The following is a 23,785-nucleotide window of genomic DNA, read 5'->3' as shown; positions in this document are numbered from 1 at the left end:
CTGCAGCCTTTCGTTGTGTCCACATAGATCACCTTCCAGCCTCCGACTCCACCCCGTCCCTCCACCCGACTCCATCTCCCCATCATCCCCTTTCTAACCCAGTTCCACCTATCGCCTGCCAGCTCCTGCCTCACCCCTCCCCATCACCTCTCTATATCCCTTTACACTTTCAGTCCTGATGCAAGGTCTCGATGCAAAACATTGACTATCCCCGTCTCCACAGACGCTGCCTGACCCACTGAGTTCCTCCAGCAGTTTGTTAATACTAAGGAAGATGGATGTGGTTGTTGGAGCTCAATCATCCCAGCCAGGACATCACTCCAGGATTCCCTTGGGACAGTGTCCAGGCTCAACCACCTTCATCTACTTCACCAATGACTTCCTTCCATCATAAGATCAGAATTGGGGATGCTTACTGATGATTACACTATGTTCAATTCCATTCACAACTCCTCAGCAAATGAAGCAGTCCATGTCTGCATATAGAAAGACCTAAAAAAAACATGAAGGCAAAGGTTGATAAGAGGCAAACAACATGAGCGCCAAAGTGCCAGATAATGACCATCTCTAGCAAGAGAATCTAATCACCTACCCTTGATATTCAACAGCATTACCATCACCAAGTCCATCATCAACATTGCAGGTGTTACTCTTGACACAAGTACTGCAGCTACAAAAACAGATCATAAATTGGGGATCCTGTGGAACACTCTCTCATTATTCCTCCTTTTTGCACTATTTATTTTTGTAACTTATAGTAATTTTGTGTCGTTGCACTGTACTGCTGCCACAAAACAACAACTTTCATATCATTTAAGTCAGTGATAATAAATCTGATTCTGAAGCTTAAATAATAAATGACCTGATGCCCCAAAGTCTCTCTGTCTACAAGGCACATGTCAGGATATGCAGAATATTCTTTACTTGCCTGGTTGAGTGCAGTTCCAGCAAAACTCAAATATCCAGGCTCCATCCAGGACAAAGCAATCCACCACAGATGGTACCCCATCCATCACTCTAAAGTGTTTAATCTCTCCAGCACTGGCCCACTGATCCAGCAGTGTGCAGCATTTACAAAACATACAGCATCTACACACCCAGTCTTTTGTGACAGCAGCTCCAAAACCCACAACTTCTACTACCATGGAATTCAAGGATTTCAGGCATCTGGTATCGCTGCTGTCTGCAAGTGTTACTTTCCAGGTCCGCACCATCTTAACTTCAAAATATATTGCTGTTCCTTCATTGTTGCTTGGTCTAAATCCTGTAAGTCCACAGTGAATGGAGTACCTTCACCACGCACACTGCAGCCATTCAAGCAGATAACTCACCACCACCTACTCAATGGCAATTAGAGATGGGCATAAAGACTGGCCTTGCCAACAATGCCCAGATTCTGAAAAATGAATAAGAGTTGATTTAATCAATAGGGATGCTTCAGCCCCAGCTCTCAAAAGCCCAGTAGAGAGGGATGTCCTATGAGGAGAGATGAGGCTATAATTATTGTAGTTTAGAGGAATAAGTGGTCTCACTGAGAATAATAAATCTGAGAGGAAGTGACATGCCGAGAGCCTGTTCCCTCAGCGTGGAGGATTTAGAATTAAGAGCACACTCTCAGGATAAGAGATTAGTTACTTCGGATAAAGGATAAGGAGAAATTTCTTTACAGTATATAATGTTGTGAATCTTTGGAAGAGGGCTGTGTATTCCCAGGTGCCAAGTATATTCAAGCAGCTTTTTGAATGCCAGAGAAATCCGAAAAAAATGGAAAACTGAGCAAGAAAGTGAACAAGGTTAACCACCCATGATCTTATTGAATGGCACAGCTTTAAACCCTAATCCTGCATCTATTTCTATGTTCTTAGGGGGTCTGTTGAAGTCTAACATCTTCAGTCACCTCATAAACATCCAAATTTGACACTTTTTGTTCTCTGCATTTTATTTGAAATGTGATCACACCAATGTATCATGCTGCAAAATCTTAATTCATCACCTTTTATAATGACTAAATTAATCTCACATCAAGCAGATTAACAACCAGAGTGAGCTGTGCACTCCTGCAACAAAAGCAAAATTCTGCAGATGTTGGAAATTAAAATTAACAATAGAAAATGTCAAAAATACTGAGCCAGTTATGAAACTGGCGCTGAAACAGTTTTTCATGCCAAAATAGTGTTAAACTTTCTAGCCAACACTGGTGAAGGAAAGTTTTTTTTTAATGAGTCAAATTTTCCAGTCACATACAATGTCACAACTACCCATTTAAGGATCTGGACAAGTTCAACTTTGTTACCAGCAATGGTATTACCCAAAAGGTTTCATATCTGAAATAGAATATTACTACACCTCAAACAGAAAAATATTTTCTAACTTTGTAATATAACTTTAGATATGAAAGATAATGATTTAAAAATTGGCTTAAGGTAGCTATATTTTCTAAGCATGTTATTTTGCCTTGGTATCTAGATAGTAGATACTCTATTTTTTTTATATAGATTGATATTCAGGTGTGGGGAGGCTGCTTAAAGTGCAGCTCACATGAGGTAGAATTGCCACATGGTTCCATGAATGACAAAGGCCATTTTATTTACAAATTCCACACTTTGTTCCTCTCATTGTTTCTACTGGTCAGGTATCAGTGGTGGGAAAAGTAGAATTCACTCATACCTGCTCAAATCTTAAATTATTTGCCATTGCTATCTTCCTAATGATTTGGAATAGAATAAGTATTCATCAAATTAACTGGTGCATCGTAAAACAAACAAAAAGCAGGAAGAATATTAGGCAGCAGCTCTAGGATTTACAATTCTCTATTATATGAAGGTGAACAGTTATTTATGATAATTATTCCAGTTCAAAATTAATAAAAAGGTACATGAAGGTCCATAACTTTTGAAAATCTACACATTAAATAAAATGTTATACTGTATGTGGGCGCATTTACTGTTGTAAACTGATACCACTTGAAAATAAGTTCTTGTCCAAATTAACAACTTGCAATACAATTCAAACTTCTTGTGAAATTAACAGAGGAACATAGTAGCAGGGCACAAAATACATGAAGCAAAATGTTACTGCCGTGGAGATGGTCATTACATATAGGCTCTGCCATTTTATCGCATGTCTTTTCAGGATGAGAGAAACACTGTCAAACATACAATTAGTGCAATTCTCTTGCTTTTGTTGGAGTTCCATCACCTTAGCATTTACTTTAACAGGTCAGTAACCTGCTGGTCCAGAGAAATAAGACTCAAATTTCAATTAATCGGAAATGCAAGGGTAAGTTTTGGAGACTACCTTTTGATACAAGTGGCAGTATTGCAAGAACATTAATTGTTCCAATTAGTCCCCAACAAGGCAAAATGCACGTTGATGTGACAAATTAAACCAGTAATCTGCATCTGGTGATTTATTATCTTGCTGAGAGACTGTAGCAGAATCATTGTTACAAACCTTGCTGAATATATGGTGCGCTGCAAAATCAAAGGGCCTGTTTTTGAGCAATGATTTGCAGGTCAGACATCATTACAAGTAATCCGTGAAACACTTGGTCAATCCTATTAAAAACTGTATCAGAGTTAATGCATTCATTAAATGGCCAAAGATATCCAAATGGATCATGGAGGTGACATGCAAAGCAGTAATGTAAAAAAAATGTAGTTTGAGGAAACAATGAAAGGTGCCTGCTTGGCATTAAAGAGACATATCAAAGAGTCAATTCAAAGTGGCCAATTAACCTACCAACCTGCACGTCTTTGGAATGTGGTAGGAAACCAGAGCACCCGAGGGAAACCCACATATTCACAAGGAGAGCATGCAAACTCCACACATTCAGCACCAGAGATCAGGATTAAACCCAGGCATCTGGAGCTGTCAGGCAGCAGCTCTACTAACTGCACCATTGTGCTACCCCTCCAATTGTGCATATTCCCTCTGTGCTGAAGGCGATCTCAGTGAGGTGTATAAAAATCTCAATCAACTTAACAAAGAAGTCATTTCCGAAGTGGTTACACCAGTATCTGCTCCAACGATAAGACTTTCCACACAGGTGTCTCTGAAATGTCTTCCTTCTTCCTGCACCCTGGCTTTCCCTCAACCAATGGGAAAAATTCCTTACAGCAGTCCAGATGACAGGGTGCAGCCCTGTATCTTAGGACTTGTGCTTTGATGACTACTGCAACCCAGAAAAGACTTAAAATGCATAGTCTATCATTGGTCCACGGAACAAAAACAATATCCCACAATCCAAATTCGATGAATTAAATCAAAATGACATAGGAACTTGAGCACAGAAGTTATTATTTAGCAATACAAACGGAAGGACCATGAATTGAAAGAGACAAGCTACATTCAAGACAAATTAAAGAACAGGCCATGTTTAGTTGGAAAATGATATCAGAAGGTCACTGCATGACACAGTGATAACTGATCAACTATTTTGTAATACTTGAGGTAAAACTTGGCCAGTTTGCCTGTTGCTTTACAAGGGTTCCAGCCGTGCTGCACCGCCCCATCACATTTCCCCAGCCGCCTGCTTGGGCTCCATCTCATTGCATCTCAAACTCCCACCAGAGCACCATGCTTGCATCAACTCTGACCAAGATTCCTGCAGGTGCACTAATCTTTGGAGCTGAAAAGGTTAATGGAAGTTTTAATTGATGTGCACAAATAATGAGGTGTTGATAGAGCAGATAGAGGGAAATTCTCACTGGCAACAGAACCAGGAAGATAAATAAGCAAAGAATTAGTATTACTGTCAAGGAGGGCAGAAAAGAGAATCCTGGAACTAACCAGATAGCACTTAGAAATAGACGCAAAGGGCCAAATGGGTTCGTCCTGCCTGGGATTCTTTGAAAAAGTAAAAATCTCCCAGTAGGGGATCAAACTATTTACCCCTCAACATAAACATTCAACATTGTGGTTTTCATTACACTCAGTAGGTTGTAAATCCTTCTAAATTAATAGAGATTATACTGAATTTAATGCTAATCTCAGGTTACACAAACACATCAATAAGAAGCATCTCATATGGCTGTGCAACATGAGAAGCAATTTTTTTTTAATTGAGTATTGGATGTAATATTAAGAGATCATTGTGTTGGAGGCAACACATTGGCATGGGCAGAGGATTGGTTCATAAGCAGGAAACAACAGGTAGAAATAAGGGGCCATTTTCATGTTGGCAACTTGTGAGCAATAGCATTCCACAAGGATCAATGCCAAGAGGACAATGGTTTAGATATGACTTGGATGCAGCAAGCAAATGTACAGCAGACAGATTTGCAAACACAAAAATAAGTAGGAAAGCAAATTGACAAAGTTTGCGGAGAGATATTGATAGGTTATACATGTGGGCAAAAATAATGGAATACAATGTGGGAAAACGTGTAGTTGTTCGTTTTGGAAGGAAGAACAAGTGTACAGATACATTTAAATAGAAAGGGGGAAAAATGATGCAGATAGAACCAGGTGAGGAGAGAGTGGAGGTAGAAACAGAGGCTGGAAAGGTGATAAGTGAAAACAAGTGCCTGCAGATGCTGGAATCCGATAAGTAAGGAAGATGATGTGGAACCAGATAAGGGACAGATGAGGGGCAGCTAGGACCAGTTGGTAAAGGGGAAAAGAGAACCAGAAGGTCTAGCATGTGATAGGTAGATGGAACTAGATGAGGAAGAGGGAACCAGGAGAAGAGAGAAAGGAACACAGGGAGTGTGGGTTACCTGAAATTGAAAAAGTTCAGTGTTGATACCACTGGGTTGCAGACTACCCAGGCAGAATACGAGACGTTGTTCTTCTAGTTGGCAATTGGTCTGACATTCAGACCTTTCCAAAATGGAATTACCAAGTCATACAGTGCTGGAAATGTTGTTAAACTATGAACATCCTACCTGCATCATGTGAAGCAAGAGCTCGGAGCATCTTCCCAGCACTCCTGCGCGTCTGTGTTTCCTTGTTACAGAGTAATTCCATAAGCACATCCAAAGCTCCCGTCTCTTTAAACACACCAACTAGTGAACCAATACTAGCATAGGCACTCAGAACATGAATTGTGTGTGAAATATTCAGGGATGAGTCTGGTCCAGATTTGCGCGACATCTGGCGCCTTGCTCTTTGCACCAAATGTTTGACATCCTCCTTCATGTCAAGTAACTCTACATCATCAAACGTGACATCAGAGTCAACATTCACTGGCTCCTGTTCCACTTTCACTCTCTGACTCTCAGGTTTCCGTTTCCCAAGGAGAGTAGGACAGTTGGCATATACATCTTCAGCTGACATCCACATTAAAATATTGTCTGCTTTGTTGTCACTAGAACTGTTTCCTCCACTGCTGCTGCTGCCTCCGCTGTCATCTATAGTCAGCACGTTCCAGCGAATTAGATACTCCGTAAGACCATCATGCGAACGGCGCTGTCGGATCAGCTCTTCTGGATACGCCTGCATTTTGGGTCCCAGCTGGACCAGAAGATTTTTGCTGCGCCGTTCACCCATTTTGTTAGTACCTGAACAAAAAAAAAACAATTATTTTTTGCAGTAAAGTTTTTAATACTTCACTGACATTATCCAACAATTGCAAAATACTTGCTGCTTGGTGTGAGGGAATTGTCAGACATGGGGCATCTTTTAGGGGTTGCGGAATGGGGGTAGCAGGTACCAATACAAACAAGAACCAACAAGTCTTCAAAAATAAACCTATTGAAATGGAAAGTAAAAGCAGTTATCAATTTTGAAATCAAAAGGCATCAATAGAACACAGGATGTATTCTATCGATGTATTTTGAGTTTGGAAGACTCTACCAAAAGGATCTCCAAGGGAATATCTGCTAGTTGTGATGAATACACACTTTCACATCCACCAGTTTCTTCGGTGACTTAGTCACAGTCACAACACTTGGATCCCAAGTTTGACCATTAGTCACACCTTCTGGAGTAATTCTACCGTATTAGGATGATTTATTCTTAAACAACGTGCAATGACTTTGTAGTTCTTCCGCAGATCTAATATTAGTTGCAGTTATACACAGATTTTTGAAATGCACAGTAGGAACAGTTAAATACAATATACCTTGTTCTGGGAAAGCCTCATGTTAAACACAACTGTGATGCAAATTCCAGGAATAGTTGATAAGTGGCAATTTTTTTTACTGATTTTCTGATCTTTGATCTCTGTCAAGATCAATTAACCTTTTATAAATTATGTTATCCACTCTCCCAAAAACAATTACATCAATGTTGAGTATGTCTTCCTCAACTTATCCAATAATGTTTTGTTAATGATTAATACCAAGTTGTACCCTACAAAACAGACTCAGTCTTTGTCATATTGCAAAGTCAAATGATATCACGTGAATAAGCAAAGTTTAATCAGTTTGCTTTTCCAACAAGTCCTCAGCTGGGTTTCAGCTTTCCATTCCTCTCCCAGGATGGGTCAGATTGTTCTCAATCTCAAATTCAGTTTCTGACACTCATTTCCCAATTGGACTGTAAAGTTCAACTGTAGGCATCCCTCACTCAATCTTCTTGAAACTGAAACCTTCATTCTTTCTTTAGAGAAGTTTGGACCTGATTATCACACTGTTCTCATGGCCTCTCTCTCAACTTCTGCTCATCTAAATTAATTCTAACCATATTTAATTCCAATCCATATTAGATATCCATTAACATTGCTGCCCTACGTCGGCTCCCAAAATCTGATTCTCCAACACAAAACTCTCATCTCTACCCTTCCTTGATCCAAATTTGACCACAAGTACATTAATAACCATCCAACCTGACTTTACTTTCCTTTCCTTACGTGAGTCATCTGAACATTAGCTGTCTAATGCACTCTGGTATTCCCTAAGTCCCCATGTCTTACCGCCTACACTCTCCTCTTGCAACACTCTGCTCAGGTTATGATTGACTCTAATATCAGCTTGGTTGGTTCAATGATTATTTTTTGTTTACACTCATGTTAAATATCTTTGCTAATGGGGAATCCATTAAGCTTATCCCATTTCTAAAACTAGGTATAAGAAAGTTATCAATTCAATTAGGATTGGAATAGGTTAATGTTTTAAAGGAAGCTTTGCGCAATGCTCAAATACTTGTCTTCTACATGTTAATTCCAAAAATATAACACATAGAAGGCAAGAATTTAAGCATTGTGCAAAGCTTCCTCTGAAACGTCAACCTGTTCCAGTTCTAACTACAAATTGAATTTTATGGATCACTCTCACCATAGCTGTTTCACAAATGTTTCAAATAGTGAATGTAAACTCTACAGATCATAACTGCTTTTGGGAATTTATCAGTATGGCTCGTCTTAAACATCATCTATGGAATTTGTACAGTGTCATCCACTGTTCCCTCAGCATTCAGTCTTGAGATATAGAGTGAGATGGCAAAAACTTGGCAAATGGAGTTTAATGTGGGAAAATGAGAGGTCATGCATTTCAGTAAGAGGAGTCCAAGGCAAACTGTTATCTAAATGGAAAGAGAATGCAAATGGAGACTTCAGTACAAAGGAATCTAAGTGCTCTTGTGCATGCATCGCAAAGTTAGCAGACAAGATGCAGCAAGCAGAAAGGCAAATGGCATAGTGGCCTTTATTGCAAGGGGGTTGGAGCTGCAGAAATAGTGGTTTAGTTACAGTTATACAGGAAGTTGGTGAGTCCACACCTTAAGTATTGTGCGGTTTTAATCCCCTTATTTAAGAAGGGATATAACAGTGTTGGATGCAATCAAAAAAGGATTCGCCCAGGCTAATTCTTGGGTTGAGAGGGTTGGCCGATTAGAAGCAGCTAATGTTGAATCCGTATTCTTCTAAGTTTAGAAGAATGGGAGGGGGGGGGGGTTAATCTTACTGAAAAGTACAAGATCCTAAGGGACATGACAGGGTAGATACAGAGAAATTTCTCTAGTGAGAACAAGATTAAATAGTTACAAGAGGACAATCATTTAAAATTGAAGAGTTTAGGAATTTCTTCTCACAGAGGATGGTTAACCTCTGGAACTCTCTGGACCAGAGGGTAGCGGATGCTAGATCATTGGAGGTAGTTAAAGAGGTAGATTTTTTTTTTGAAAGATCGAAGAGAACTGATGAATGTGGGGAACTGGCATTATGTCCTCCGTTCATTTAAATGCAACTGTATTTCTGATCAAAACTTCTCCAAACACTTTTCAACCCTACCCCATATTGGTCCCTTTGTCTCCCATCTGTCGAACAAATTCACAATAATATTTTAAAAAATTAAATATTTAACATAATTACAAGTAATACTATAACCTGTTAATCCTGTTACCACCAGCACCCCCTTTAATGAAACAGTAATGCGGGACTCAATCATGTATGAACATGGGAAAACCAAAAATATACCCATGCTTGATCTTTACTTCGTACTGGGATGCAATCTTAAGCAATGAAAATCTTAAATATAAACAGAAACTGCTGGAAATAATTAGGTCAGGCAGCATCCTATGAAGAGATTAGAGTTAACATTTAATTATTTCCAATATTTTTTTTGTTTTTATTACAAAAGCAAGCAGTCCCCAAGTTTTAATAATTATTATTTTTTTGGCACATTAACTCTCTGCTGGTTGAGAAGTCCCACACAACCTTAATTCACCTCAGCATCCAATGCTGGATGCATCACACCCACTTCTGACTCTAGCCAATCACCTATGCAAGTGCAGTTGTGTTTGCAGACACTGGGTGCAGACATGATTGCACCCATGTCACGTTTTACTCTCCCAGCTGTCAAAAAAACCTGCTTAAAAAAAATAATCCGAGCTGCGATCACCAAGGATGCCCGGAACTGTGGCTCGGGATGAATCACTTTTCAGAATGGGCAAAAAGCACGAGGGAAAGCAAAGCCAGCAATTAAAAACTGAAAATGTACCATTATATTCATTAAAGATCTCAGCTTGATTTTGTTTTACATAAATGAGGATAAAAGAAACTGAAGAGATCTTAAACTGCTATTGAGGTAGTCAGTACAGACAAACACAAGAACTTCAACCAGAACAACGATTTCTTTCTCAACTACTAGATAATAATCACCCATTACTGGCAAAGCCTTTGGGCCCAGGATTTTTAGAAGCTCCAGTCAGTGCTCACATGAGGAACGGACTTTGCACAAAGTTTATTCCTCAAGGACTTCTGGCACAAATATCAGGAGTAAAGGGGGACAAAATATGCGAGGGAACAATTCTGAACCTGAAACAGAAACAAATCACCTCCTAGAACAATCCAAATCATTTAACAAGGAAAATAACTACATAAGCACCGAAATATGATGTTCCTGCGATTATGCTAATTAAGTTAGCAGATATTATGCTGGAATTGGAGACTGAGCTAATTACCACATTAATCTTCTTCGGCATAAGCTCCTTGCTTCACCACAAAAGCAGACGGTAATACAAGAGAACTACTGTAGATACAGAAAATCTGAAATTGAAACAAAAACTGCTGGGAATAATTAGGTCAGCCGCATCCTGTGGAGGAATTAACGGAGTTAACATTTCACATCAGTGTTCCAACAATTCCCACATTTTCTGTTCTTGTTACAAAAGCAAGCTATTCCCAAGTTTTAATAGTTTCTACTTTTTGACACATTAACTCTTTGCTGGTTGAGAAGTTTCACTTCACCTTCAGTACCTCTTTAACTTACTTTCAGACCGGAATGATTTGACTGAGATTGCCAGTGTCCCAATTCTCTGCCATAGAATCCATGCTTACAGTAAAAACTATTTTGGACCCATTCCTAAACCTGCAGCTGGGTGAAAGACCCTTCTAGAATAACATTAGCTAATTCAACCCAGACCAAAGAACAAACATCTTCAGTCTCTACCATCCTAAGATGAAGGTATTACTTCAGAGATATAAAAGCAAAAAAATACACCAACACTTAAACTATAGACTTCTGTCAGTAAATTCAGAGGCTGACTGCATTGTCCTCAGACTTCGAATGGGGCCTCAAAGCTTTCATCACTGATGAATTTCCTATTCAAAATGACAAGGTTTGTTCATGATCATGAGCGATTGATCATGTTTGTTCACTATTGCTTTGCACTACTCTGTTGATAAGTTCTGTGATAAATTTGTGCATATTGACTCATAGCCTTGTAACTGCAGTCCACAGCTATGCGACTATGAGGAATCCTGTAAAAATATCTCCTTTGGTCAGCAAGCATCTTGGGTTTACAGCTCTTTGGGGGGAAATTGGGAATCTATGTGAACAATATACCTTAAGTTCTGGGAAAGCCTCATGTTAAACACAACTGTGATGCGAGTTCCAGGAATAGTTGAGAAGTGGCAATTCTTACTGATTTTTTGATCTTTGACCTTTGTCAATTATATATTAATATTTATGTTATCCACTCCCAAAAACAATTACATCAACGTTGAGTATGTCTTCCTCAACTTATTCAACAATGTTTTGTTAATGATTAATACTAAGTTGTACCCTACAAAACAGACTCAAGTTTTCATCATATTGCAAAGTCAGATGATATCATGTGAGTAAGCAAAGTTTAATCAGTTTGCTTTTCCACAAGTCCTCAGCTGGGTTTCAGCTTTCCGTTCCTCTCCCAGGATGGGCCAGATTGTTCTCAATCCCAAATTCAGTTTCTGACACTCATTGAATTGCAAAGTTCAGCTGTATGCATCCCTCACTCAATCTTCTTGAAACTGAAACCTTCATTCTTTCTTTAAAGAAGTTTGGACCTGATTATCACACTGTTCTACTGGCCTGTCTCACAACTTGTATATTTAGATAATTTTTTGAAAGATCAGAAAACTGATGAACTTGGGGAACTGGCATTGTCCTCGGTCCATTTAAACTCAACTGTATTTCTGATCAAAACCCTTCTCCAAACACTTTTCATCCCTTCCCCAAACTGGTCCCTTTGTCTCCCACCTATAGAACAAATTCACAGTATTTTTTAAAATTAAATATTTAATAAAATTACAAGTAATACTGTAACCTAGGTTTTAATCTTTAGGATTTAATTACTTCCTCAGACATTGCCAAAACCATCGCCATCCCTTGCCATTTACTGATCAGAGATGGTGGGATACAAATTAAGGATTATTTCAAATGTCAGGGATCATCTAACAACTAAAAATCTGAAACTAGAAATCCGATCAGGCGGGTAATCAAATATCAGGCCAACACCAAGAGAAAGCTGGAGCAGGAATGAAGACTATTGCCAGAAACCAAAGTAGCCTTTTGGATACTTGATGCGACATTAGGTCATTTCGACTATTCTGAAGAATAAACTGAACAACAGTCAAACAAGCAATTACACTGTTATGGATTAGGTTACTATTGGTGAATGTCCCTTTAAGACAGCATTTGTGCGTGTGGCATGATTACGACAACAGGAGATAAGGACGTGCAGACGTTTTGCTCCAGAGTCAGAGTCAGAGAAAGAGAGAAGGGAGAGAGACGACCTGCCTGCTGGTCTCTGTATCAATGGATAAAAAACAATAACTGTGTCTGTCACTACAATCCACGTATGGATTTTTGGAACAATCCAGTGGAGTCCACTTTGTTGTTAACCTGTAGAAGGAAACAGGTATTTGTGTGGACGGCCACGCCTCAAATGCCTTTTGGGTGGCAGATACTTCGGAACAAAAGGAATGGAGATCATCAGTGATTGAGGTGTCGTATGGGTTCCATCGTGGAACATTTGGATTTCGTAATTACTCTCTATTTTCTCTCTACATTTCGTCTTCAGTCAACGGTGGTTTTGTGGAAACCTTTGCTCATGTTTCACCTTATGGCTTGCTGAACTGAACTTTGAGAACTATTCCTGGACTTGGAGTTTGGGAATTTGCCACACACACACTTCGAGTTTAGTTTTTGGGGTTAATGCTTAAGATCTAACTCTTTTTTTCTTCTAACATTTTTACTTTTTTCTTATTATCTTAAGTAGTTATTAATAAAATAGTTTCTAACATTTATACATGACTCGGTGTGTTTCTTTTGTTGCTGGTACATAACAAAATATATACTCAGATCACATAATCCCCTAAATCACTGTGCACTCAAATTATTGATTCCATCAAGTCAAAGCTCCAATTTGTTAGAATTTGTGTTTCTTCATATTTCTTATTAAGCAAGAAAGCATTTTCCCCACTAACTTATTCCCTTCCTACCTAGGAATGCCAATTTGTCCCGGGAATCAATTCATAAATGCCTCTGGTCCTTCATCCATATGGCCGTCCTACAATCGAACACATACAGTTAAGTACAAATCTGTTCTACCCGAGGAACAAGATCTACCTGTCCTCAAAATATTCAATTTGAATACTAGGAAACAAAAGCACGTGCTAATCTTATGACAGACATGATATTTCATGCCATTAACTAGTGTTGTATACAGTTCTAGCTTTACCACAGCAGAAGAGGGCTTCGAAATTGATAAATAATTGATAGTTCTCTTAGCTTTAAAAAAGGGTAGAGAGCATAAACCAAGTAATTATTGGCCAGTTAGTTTAACTTCAGTGGTGGGCTATTTATTGGAATCAACTCTATAAACCTTCATTTGCAAGGCAAAGATTAATTAATGATTAACAACAGCCTATTTGGCAGTCTATGAATTCTACCAAGGCTCTTGACAATGTCCCATGTGACAGGTCGGTTAAAAAAGTAAACACCCATGGGATAAGTTGGATCCAAAACTGGTTTAGTGGCAGAAAGCCAAGGGCAATGAGTATTTTTATGATGGGAAAACCGTTACTAGCAGGATTTAACAGGGCTCAGTTTAGAGCTTTGTTTTTTGTAATATATTACTAATTTAAACCTAGGGGGTATGGTAAAACAAAATTGTAGATGATACAAAAATTGGCTGTATGGTTGTCAGTGAGAACAGTTTTACTCTGCAGAAAGTTATTGCTGGGATTGTTAGTTGAGCAAAATGGAATTCAAATCATGAGAAGTGAGAGTCAATGCAGTTGGGGAGGTGTAACAAGACAACAGAGTACATAAGTGGGAGAAGAACAAGAGGCAAGGGAGGGACAGACAGAGGGGCCTTGAGTGTATATCCATAGATCCTTAAAGGTAGGTCAGGTAAATAATGTTATAGCTGTACACAATAATTAGACCAATTTCAGTACTGCATACAAATCTGATTATCACTTTACAAAAAAGGTATTTATGGGCCAAATGGCCTCCTATGTCCTAAAAAAGGTTCATGTCAGCCTCTAACAGAGGAATCCCATTCCTTCTCTCCTTATTATCCCTGTATCCTTGTACAGAGAACACTAACAAGAATCTTGCCAGAACTGGTTAATTTTAGCCATGAGGAGAGATTGGATAGGCTACAGTTTTCTCTGGAACAGAGAAGGTTGAAGAAAGACTTAATTGAGGTGTATAAAATTATGAGTGACCTAATCAAAGTAAATAAGCTGATTCTCTAAGCAGAGGGATCAAAATATAGAGCCATAGTTTTAAATTAATTGGTAGAAAGATTAGAGCCAAGATAGGATTTTTTTTCCACCCAGTGTGGCAGGAGCTGAAACTCACTGCTTGAATGAAAAACACTATGATGCTGGAGGAACTCAGCAGGCCAGGCAGCATCCATGGAGAAAAGCAGGCAGTCAATGTTTCCAGTTAGGACCCTTCTTCAGGACAGGGTCCGTTTTCTCCACAGATGCTGCCTGGCCTGCTGAGTTCCTCCAGCATCATTGTGCTTTTCATTGAGATTTCAGCACCTGCAGTCCTTTGTTTCTCTAGTATCACTGCTTGAATGGATGGGTGAGGCAGAAACCCTCATCACGTTTAAAATGTACTTGGATGCATACATGAAGAGCTGTGACTTGCTGGGCTGAGGACATAGTGCTGGAAGGTGTAATTATGCAGAGGAGTTCTCTTTTGACTGACACAGACATAAAGGGGAGAATGGCCTTCCTTCATGTCATAAATTCCCTACGACCATGATAATTGGCAAAAAAGGATTGATTAGTTCACTTAGTAACACGTGCATCCTAATAGAGCCAAGTTGCTATCCAAACAGGTTAACTTCAGGCATAAAACCTCATGGTAAATTGTGACAAGATGAAGATTAAAAGATGTGTTGCATTTTTCAGAATACCAAATGCTGCTTCTTGCATTTTACCACCATCTCATTGCCCAAACCAGCTGGGGCATATCAAAATTAATTGTGTAATTCTCTCTGTGTAGTAGAGCTAAAATCAGGAAATGCAGCATTTCTTAGGATTTGGACAGATATTTTGTGTCAGTCTTTGTGGTACTATGTATATTACATTCCTAGTGAATAACGCCAGGGAGGAATTAAATACCATCATCACCACCACCATCAATGGAGAAATAGTATCAGGCAAGCTAATGGGGTGAAACTCTGGTTCCCTGATTCAAATTGCTTACATTCTAAGATTCTAAAAGAAAATGGAGTATTATACGTCACCTTTCAAAAATCCTTTGATTCTGGAAAAGTACCAGAGAACTGGAAAAAGGTCAATGTGACACCCTACTCCCAAAAGGGAGGCAAAAAGCAAATAACTATCGGTTGATTATTGTTGAGAAATGTTAGAATCAATTATTAAGGAAATAATAGCAGCACATTTCAAAACTGAATCTATTCAGCAGAGTTAGTACATCAAGATGAGTGGAAAATCATATCTTACAAATTCATTAGAATGTTCCAAAGAAGTCTCGATCAGAGTGGATAGGGAAGAACCAGTAGGTGATTTGTATTTGGACTTCCAGACAGTGTTCACCAAGGTGCCCCAGAAAAGATACAAGATGAGAACACACAGTACTGATGGCAACATATTGGCGTGAATAGAGGACTGGCAAGTTGGCCGCAAGTTGGGATAAGGGGGTCATTTTTAGGATGGCAACCTGCTGGGAACACAACTGCTTATAATCTATATTAAGAACTTGGAAGAAGTAAGAGAATGTACAGTAGCCAAATTTGCAAAGACCAAACTAAGTGAGAAGGTGAGCTGCGAGGAAAGAAAAATCAAGCAGTTTACAAAGGGATATTGACAAGTTTAGTGCTTGCAAATGGTGTATAATGTGGAAAAATGCAAAGTTGTTCATTTTGGGAAAACAAAAGGAAAAAGTACTATTTAAGTGAAAAAAAATAGCAGAAAGCTGCAGCACAAAAGGATTCGGGGATCCCTGTACACAAAACACAAAGGTAGCTGATGGTGCAGCAAGTAATAGGGAAGGTTAATGGAATGAATGCTCTTATTTCAAGGGGTTGAAGTAGAAATGTAAGGAAGTCTTTCTTGTACTAAGCAGTAGCAAGACCACATCCAGAGTTCTACAAACAGTTTTGGTTCCCCAACTTAACTAGAGGCAGTTCAGAGGTTTACCAAGATAATCTGAAGGCAAGTTTTTCCACATAGAGAATGGTAGTTATCTGGAACGAGCTGCCAGAGGTGGTAGAGGCAGATACAATTACAGCATTTAAAAAAAGCATTTGGACAGATACTTAAGATACGAAAAGCATAGAGGAATATAGGCTTGATGCAGGCCGATGGGATTAGGATAGATAGGCATCTTGACCATCATGGACGAGATGGGCCAAAAGGGCCAATTTCTGTGCTGTACATTTTTACGCTCTGTGATTTTATGGGCTTAGTTTCATAGGGACTGTCCTATAACAAAATGTTAAACAAATTGTGTGTTTTGCTCCAGGTTCCAGCATCTGCAGAATCTCTTGCATCTCCGCTGGCACTCGACTCAATGGAGTTTAGAATGAGAGTCAACCTTATAGAAACATATAAGCAACCTTTCTGAAATTATATAATACTCTTAGGGGGGTTTATGTCAAGAGGAAATCAAAAAAATGTGATGCTGGAAATCTGTAATAAAAACAGACAAGATTAGAAACACTCAGCTAATCAGGCAGCATCTATGGGAAGAGAAATAGAGTTAACGTTTCAGGTTGAAGACCATTCCGACACTGAATCTGTTTCCCTTTTCGTAAATGCTGGGAGGATGTTTCCTTCTATTGTGAGTTCAGGACAAGATTTCGGACTAAGATTTAGCCCATTTAAGACTGAGCTGAGGAAAAATCTCCTCTCTCAGAGTGTTGAGTACCTTTGGAACCCTTAACACACAGAGAGCTGTGGGTCAGCGTCCTTGTGTGTATTTAAGGCAGAGATAATTAGATTTCCAGTCAGCAAGGGAATTAAGGGCCAATGCAAAAGGCAGGAAAGTGGATGAGGAATGGTGGAGCAGGGTTAAAGAGTTGAATGGCCAACCACTGTTCCTACTTCTTAAACAAGTAATTAAACTGGCCCATTTTTGGTCTACACAGAATTTTTTTTTAAATATTTTTCCTTACAATGCATAAGATGACCATGCTGGCTCTCAGAGCAATCCCATTAATCTCACCCCTTCCCCACTTCTTTCCCTGAAACCTAATCTCTCTCACATGCCCATCAACTCCTCTCCTATCTACACAAGGGGTAATTTACAATGGCCAATTAATGTAGCACATCTGAGTCTTAGGAAGAAACCAGAGCACCCAGGGGAAACCCACGTCATCACCAGAGCTAGCAAATATTCTATTCGTCAATGACTCTATGATACAGTTTAGCAAAGTTTAATAAGATATGCACTTTTTTCCACAAAAGTGTGAAACCAATCTTTAGAACATAGAGCAGGACAGGAACAGGCCCTTCCGCCACGCTGTCTGCACCAACGCAGTTTACACATCCTTCAGATAGAGTTCCAGAATAAAAAAAATCCTATCTTTGTCAACTTAAACCTTTGAGCTTTGCACATACTGGTATTTGACTCTATTCATACCATAACTCCACCAACAATCTTTAACCATGCAAAATATCTTTTGCAATTGTACTGCCTAACACCTCTGATTGTAATTAGTTTGAACTCATAACACCAATAGGTTTAACAACAAATCCACCATTCACTAGAAGTATGTACAGACTTCCCTGGCTACTTAACCCACACATTAGTTAGCCCAATTTCAAGAATGACTGAATTCCCACTGATCAGCAATCAACTCTATTTGTATCAATTTTCAAAGTATAAATTCATTTCCTCTCATCCCAATTCGTTTCTGTCATTTCTTCCACTTATATCTTATTGTTCACACTAGCTGGACACATCCCTGATATTCCTTTCATTTTTGATAAAATAGAAACCCTGTGATCTTAAACAGTTATCTGCAATAACCAATCATCATTGTTACTTGACACACATTAACAAGGGAGAGAAGATCCTCATTAAATGGACAAAAAAATTTCGTCAATCCAAAGCAAAGAATAATGCTCAACTCCCCACCACTCTGATCCTTGGCACCTGTCCTTTTACTACCCCCATCTGAAGGTGTTGATTTTCCACAAGGAAGTCGCATCAAATCCTCTTAGTCAGGTGTGTTTTTTCCAGAAACACAGACCTCACTGGAAAGCAAATAAACATCAGCATTCTGGCTAATTTATATTCCTATCCCAATCTAGCACTGACATCAACTGCAGAACTAATATCCAATAACTCTAAAGCATAGAGTTGAACCGTGAGATTGTTTGCCTAAGTCCTGATGTTTTAATTGAAAACCATCAGAGGAATCCTGACATACAACATTCCAGCTCAAATATGAAATACAACCAGCACCAAAGTAATCTCTGGATAGCATATATTGAATGAGCTTCAGCAACATGGATTCATTTCAGACCTTGAGTTAAGACTGAAAGAAATCACGCATCAGAGATGTGTTGCTTCTGTGTTGCAACTGTCTGTTCTCGAAGAAAATGCCAGTGGAAGAGTCAACCCTGCTGACACTTGCCATTACCAGACACATGCTCTGGAGTTACCACATCCATCTGACCCTTCAAGATAAGATATTTCTAAGATATTTATTTATTGGTCACATGTACATCAAAACACAGTGAAATGCATCTTCTTGCGTTACTAAGAATGTTCTGGGAGCAGACAAGTGTTGCCACTCTCCCGGTGCCAACATAGCATGGCCACAACTTCCTAACCTGTACGTCTTTGGAATGTGGGAGGAAACCAGAGCACCCGGAGGAAACCCATGCAGACACGGGGAGAACGTACAAACTCCTTACAGGCAGTAGTGGGAATTGACCCGGGTCACTGGCGCTGTAATAGCATTACACTAACCGCTACACTACCGTGCCTTTAAAAACTCAGTTTGTTGACCACATTCTTTGTTATTTCTCCTTACATCATTTTTGGCCATATTATTTTCACCGCTGTGAATCACCATTGCAAGTTTTTGTAAATGAAAGGCCACTTATAAGTGCCTTCCCTCCTATATACAGTGGCATGCAAAAGTTTGGGCACCCCTGGTCAAAATTTCTGTTATTGTGAATAGCTAAGCGAGTAAAAGATGACCTGATTTCCAAAAGGCATAAAGTTAAATATGACACATTTCTTTAATATTTTAAGCAAGATTACTTTTTTATTTCCATCTCTTACACTTTCAAAATAACAAGGGCCGGAAGCAAACGTTTGGGCACGCTGCATGGTCAGTACTTAGTAACACCCCCTTTGGCAAGTATCACAGCTTGTAAATGCTTTCTGTAGCCAGCTAACTCTTTCAATTCTTGTTTGGGAGATTTTTGCCCATTCTTCCTTGCAAAAGGCTTCTAGTTCTGAGAGATTCTTGAGCCGTCTTGCATGCAATGCTCTTTTGAGGTCTAGCCACAGATTTTCGATGATGTTTAGGTCAGGGAACTGTGAAGGCCATGGCAAAACCTTCAGCTTGTGCCTCTTGAGGTAGTCCATTGTGGATTTTGAGGTGTGGTTAGGATTGTTATCCTGTTGTAGAAGCCATCGTCTTTTCATCTTCAGCTTTTTTTTCCACAGACGGTGTGATGTTTGCTTCCAGAATTCGCTGGTATTTAATTGAATTCATTCTTCCATCTACCACTGAAATGTTCCCTGTGCCACTGGCTGCAACACAAGCCCAAAGCATGATCGATGCATCTCCAATTGTTAAGCACGGAGATATGTTCTTTTCATGAAATTCTGCACCCTTTTTTCTCCAAACTTTCCTGTGTCCTCACCACAAAATTCAGCGTCAGAAGTTTGCAAAGGAACATCTAAACCAGCCTGATGCATTTTGGAAACACGTCCTGTGGACTGATGAAGTTAAAATAGAACTTTTCGGCCGCAATGAGCAAAGGTATGTTTGGAGAAAAAAAGGGTGCAGAATTTCATTAAAAGAACACCTCTCCAACTGTTAAGCACGGGGGTGGATCATGCTTTGGGCTTGTGTTGCAGCCAGTGGCACGGGGAACATTTCACTGGCAGAGGGAAGAATGAATTTAATTAAATACCAGCAAATTCTGGAAGCAAACATCACACTGTCTGTAAAAAAAAAGCTGAAGACATAATTAAGTGTGCCGCACATAAGGAATAATGACACTCCCCGTGTCCGAGATGGACGAAGAGCCATCTACAAAAAGGACTCTATCAGGGAGGGGTAGTTCCTGATCAGTCAGGTCCTGTCTGGGGGAAGGTGAGAAATAATTCACTTCGGGACAGGAGTGGGGGGGCTTCGGGTAACTCGTCTGGTGGGCTGGTGACAAACGTTGCCGGGTTAACTGTGGAGCAAAAAGCAAAAGTCAAAAGGGGGTTCTGAAGAAGAGCAACCTCGTAGCGGCTAAGTCTAGCTTGTGTGAGGTGCTGTGTACAGTTAGTAGTCAAGAGGGAGGCAATCATATGGGAAGTATAAACAGTAACGGGCTGTTGTAGGGTAATATTGGCAGCGGCTGTGACCATAGTGTAGATGGCAGGGATGGCTTGCGTACAAGGGGGGGTAACATTGCGCCACCGGATCAAGGCAGGTGGAAAAATAGGCAACCGGACGGTGTCTATCACCGTGCAACTGCGTAAGCACAGCTGTGGCACAGTCTTCTATAATGGCAACGTACAGCTGGAAAGGGCAATCATAAAGGGGCCTCCCCAAAGTGGGAGCAGAAGAGAGCTGTTGTTTCAGTTCTTGAAGCTTGGAGCTGTTCAGATGTTAAACTAAGCGTGGCCGGAGCCTTTGGAGAAGCTAAGGGACTTAGCAGACGGGTATAACATGCTGCATTAGGGATCCACTGACAACAAAAATTAACCAAGCCTAAGAACTTGCGCATCCCCTTAGGAGTAGTGGGAAGGGGAGCTTGCACTATAGAGGTCATTCTATCAGGCGTTAGCATCCTACCCTCGGCACTAATCAGGACCCCAAGGAACTTAACCTGAGACTGTCTCCGTTTAATCTTGGCTGGCGGAACAACGTATGCATGTGAGTGGAGGGCATTCAATAAACAGTTAGTGTCTTTAGTATTGCTTTCCTGGGTGTTACTAGCCAGCAACAAATCATCTCCGCACTGTATGAGTGCGGACTGCCCTGGAAAATGGATATCACGCAGTTGGCCGCAGCGGGTCTGTGAAAATATAGTGGCGGAGTGGATGAACCCCTGTGGCAGGCAGGTCCAAGTATATTGTCTATCATCAAAAGTGAAAGCAAAAAGGTAATGCGAGTTCTCGTGCAAAGGAATTGAAAAGAAGGCATGTTGTAAATCAATAATAGTGAACCATTTGGCCGATGCTGGAATTAAACTGAGAATCGTTGCAGGGTTAGGCACCACGGCATGAAATGGAGCCACAATGGCGTTAATAGCCCGTAGATCCTGAACGAGGTGCCACTCAGGGCGTCCCGGCTTCGGGACTGCTAAGATTGGAGTATTGCAAGGAGACTGACGGGACTAAAACGCCTTGTTGGAGGAGCGATGCAATGAGGGGGCGTAACCCCCGTACTGCCTCGGTCTTCAGAGGATATTGTTTGACTTGGGGAAGCTGTACGTCGGGTCTTAAAAGGATTTCTACAGGTGCTGTTTTCTTGTCTGGGGCTCCATTCATAATCATGTACATTTCCTGGGGTTTCCAGGGAGAATACACTTCAACAGTCTCTTCCTGTCCTTCTTGTCCTGCCCTGGGATTCAGTGCCCTACACATGGGAAGTTGTAGCCTACCAGGTATCTTTGAGGGACCGTCACCTTTTGGGTAGGACCTATTATAAAACTGTTCTGGTCGATCCCTCCTAGAATGATCCTCATCTGTATCTGAATCCGTATCTTCGGGGTTGCTATTTCGCCCGCTCCCTGGGCAATTTAAATGCATTCCCTGCCCTGTGGGTTTGCTATGGGCCTGCCTGATTTTGGGTGCCAAGGTCTGATGATGGGCTCCCATAGTCTTGAGCTTCGTACCCTGGGGAGTCGTTACTTTCCTAGCCCCTAGGTTACTTCCCAGGGGAGCGTGAAGGCTTCCCTTACCACCACTAGACCTAGCGCAACAAGCAATGGGGTCCGAAAAAAAACCTACCTGCTAGGTCGGTTTTCCTCAGCTTCCTGTTCCTCTAATTCTGAGTAGGTGGGAAGCTGGGAAGGAAATTGGGGATACAATGGGGGAACAGCCGCGCCCTGTTGGGGTAAGGGAGGGGCGGAGGCAATTACCTCTTCCATATCGGTGTCTTCCCCACTCTCAAAAAGTAGTTGAAGTCCAGACATGTCCAAAGGCGCCATTCATTTACCAGTTTCCCCCTTCGCTTTAATTCCTTTTTTATCATACAATTCACACAAGGCTTTAAGGACTATATATGGACAGGGTATACCCTGGTCATCTGTAATAGGGATATCCCTCCTTTTGGCGTTTACTTCCCAAAAGGTCTGTTTAGATTTCTCATTCAATTTCTCTGCCACCCCTTTCCATTTCGTAATGGGATCCTTCCAATTTTGCGAACAACTTGTTTTCCAAACCTCTGTTTCAGCGCGCGTACATTTTTCTAAATCCCAAGTTCCCCCCAATGGCCAATTGTAATCCCCCAATTTCTTGTTCAATCGTGCACTAAGTTGGCGAAAACTCTTTTCTAGATCTGAATTTTCTTTACACAATTTTCCCAAGGGTGTTTTAACATCCCCTTTGTCTCAAGTTTGACCCATTTTGTCACTCTACTCCGGCATCCACTTCAGATCCTGACCTTCGCGTGGGGGATTTCCCCTCTTAACAACCGGTCTAAGGCAGGATGCTGTTTCGGTGACTCTTATCTCCTCCCCCCTTTCTCTTTTCCCCAAGCGCTCACAATCTCTAACCTTCAACTCTTTACCGGGTCTTATCGGGGCCCAATTTCCCCCATTCGTTCTCTTGTCTCAATAATTATCAGCCGATAAGGTCTGCTTCGGTCACTCGGTGCCTAATCGAATCATTCAAACCCTTGTCAGCAGACAGGGCCTGGTTACCCAGCTCTGCACCAAGCCAGATTAATAATACTTAAATAAATAGGTCTTACCGACCAATTTCTCTTCTCGGGTTCGAGGAGTCCTTAGGTCGCTCCAGGCAGGGATCGAAGGGGGAGAGCTACAGAATCGCGGCTGAGAGGAGACCAGGGTCAAATCGCCCTGTGGGCCCGTCTCGTCTCCAATCGCGAGTTTCCGCTTCTTCCACTTACACCGATCCACCGCTGGGTTCCGTTTGGACTCCCGGCTGGCTCGCCAAATTGTCGAATTCGGTCGGAGAGAAGACTCAAAAGACCACTGTTCTCATTCAATCTCTTTATTACTTGATCCGAGGAGAGAGGACCAAGCCAGGCACCTACGTCCCGGACCGGGTGGTCTCTGAGATACATTGATCTACATACATTCTTATACTTTTTCAGAGATGCAAACAATTACCATACAAGGAATGATCATGCATTAGTCAGGCAGCATGGCACTTATTTTCTACATCATGATCGGTTACAGACAAAGGAATTTACTTAAAAAAGTTACTACTTCTACTAAAGC

At 40.6% G+C, this 23,785-nt stretch overlaps 1 protein-coding gene across 3 annotated transcripts in view; it reads right to left on the bottom strand.

Annotated features, from left to right (window-relative positions):
- Positions 1 to 23,785, bottom strand: part of LOC127575480 (cullin-9) — a 163,884-nt gene that overhangs the window by 137,110 nt on the left and 2,989 nt on the right. For 2 of the 3 annotated variants that reach the window (XM_052025410.1, XM_052025412.1), the window contains exon 2: positions 5,889 to 6,503. In XM_052025410.1, the coding sequence (XP_051881370.1) occupies positions 5,889 to 6,492 (604 nt within the window). In that variant the 5' untranslated portion in view covers positions 6,493 to 6,503. Of the gene's footprint in view, positions 1 to 5,888; positions 6,504 to 13,144; positions 13,213 to 23,785 lie in introns of all 3 variants that reach the window. The other variant, XM_052025411.1, reaches the window with a different exon arrangement.

This window comes from Pristis pectinata, chromosome 10, assembly GCF_009764475.1.
Source record: "Pristis pectinata isolate sPriPec2 chromosome 10, sPriPec2.1.pri, whole genome shotgun sequence".
Classification (NCBI taxonomy): Eukaryota; Metazoa; Chordata; class Chondrichthyes; order Rhinopristiformes; family Pristidae; genus Pristis; species Pristis pectinata.
This window is presented reverse-complemented; position numbering and strand designations above follow the sequence as displayed.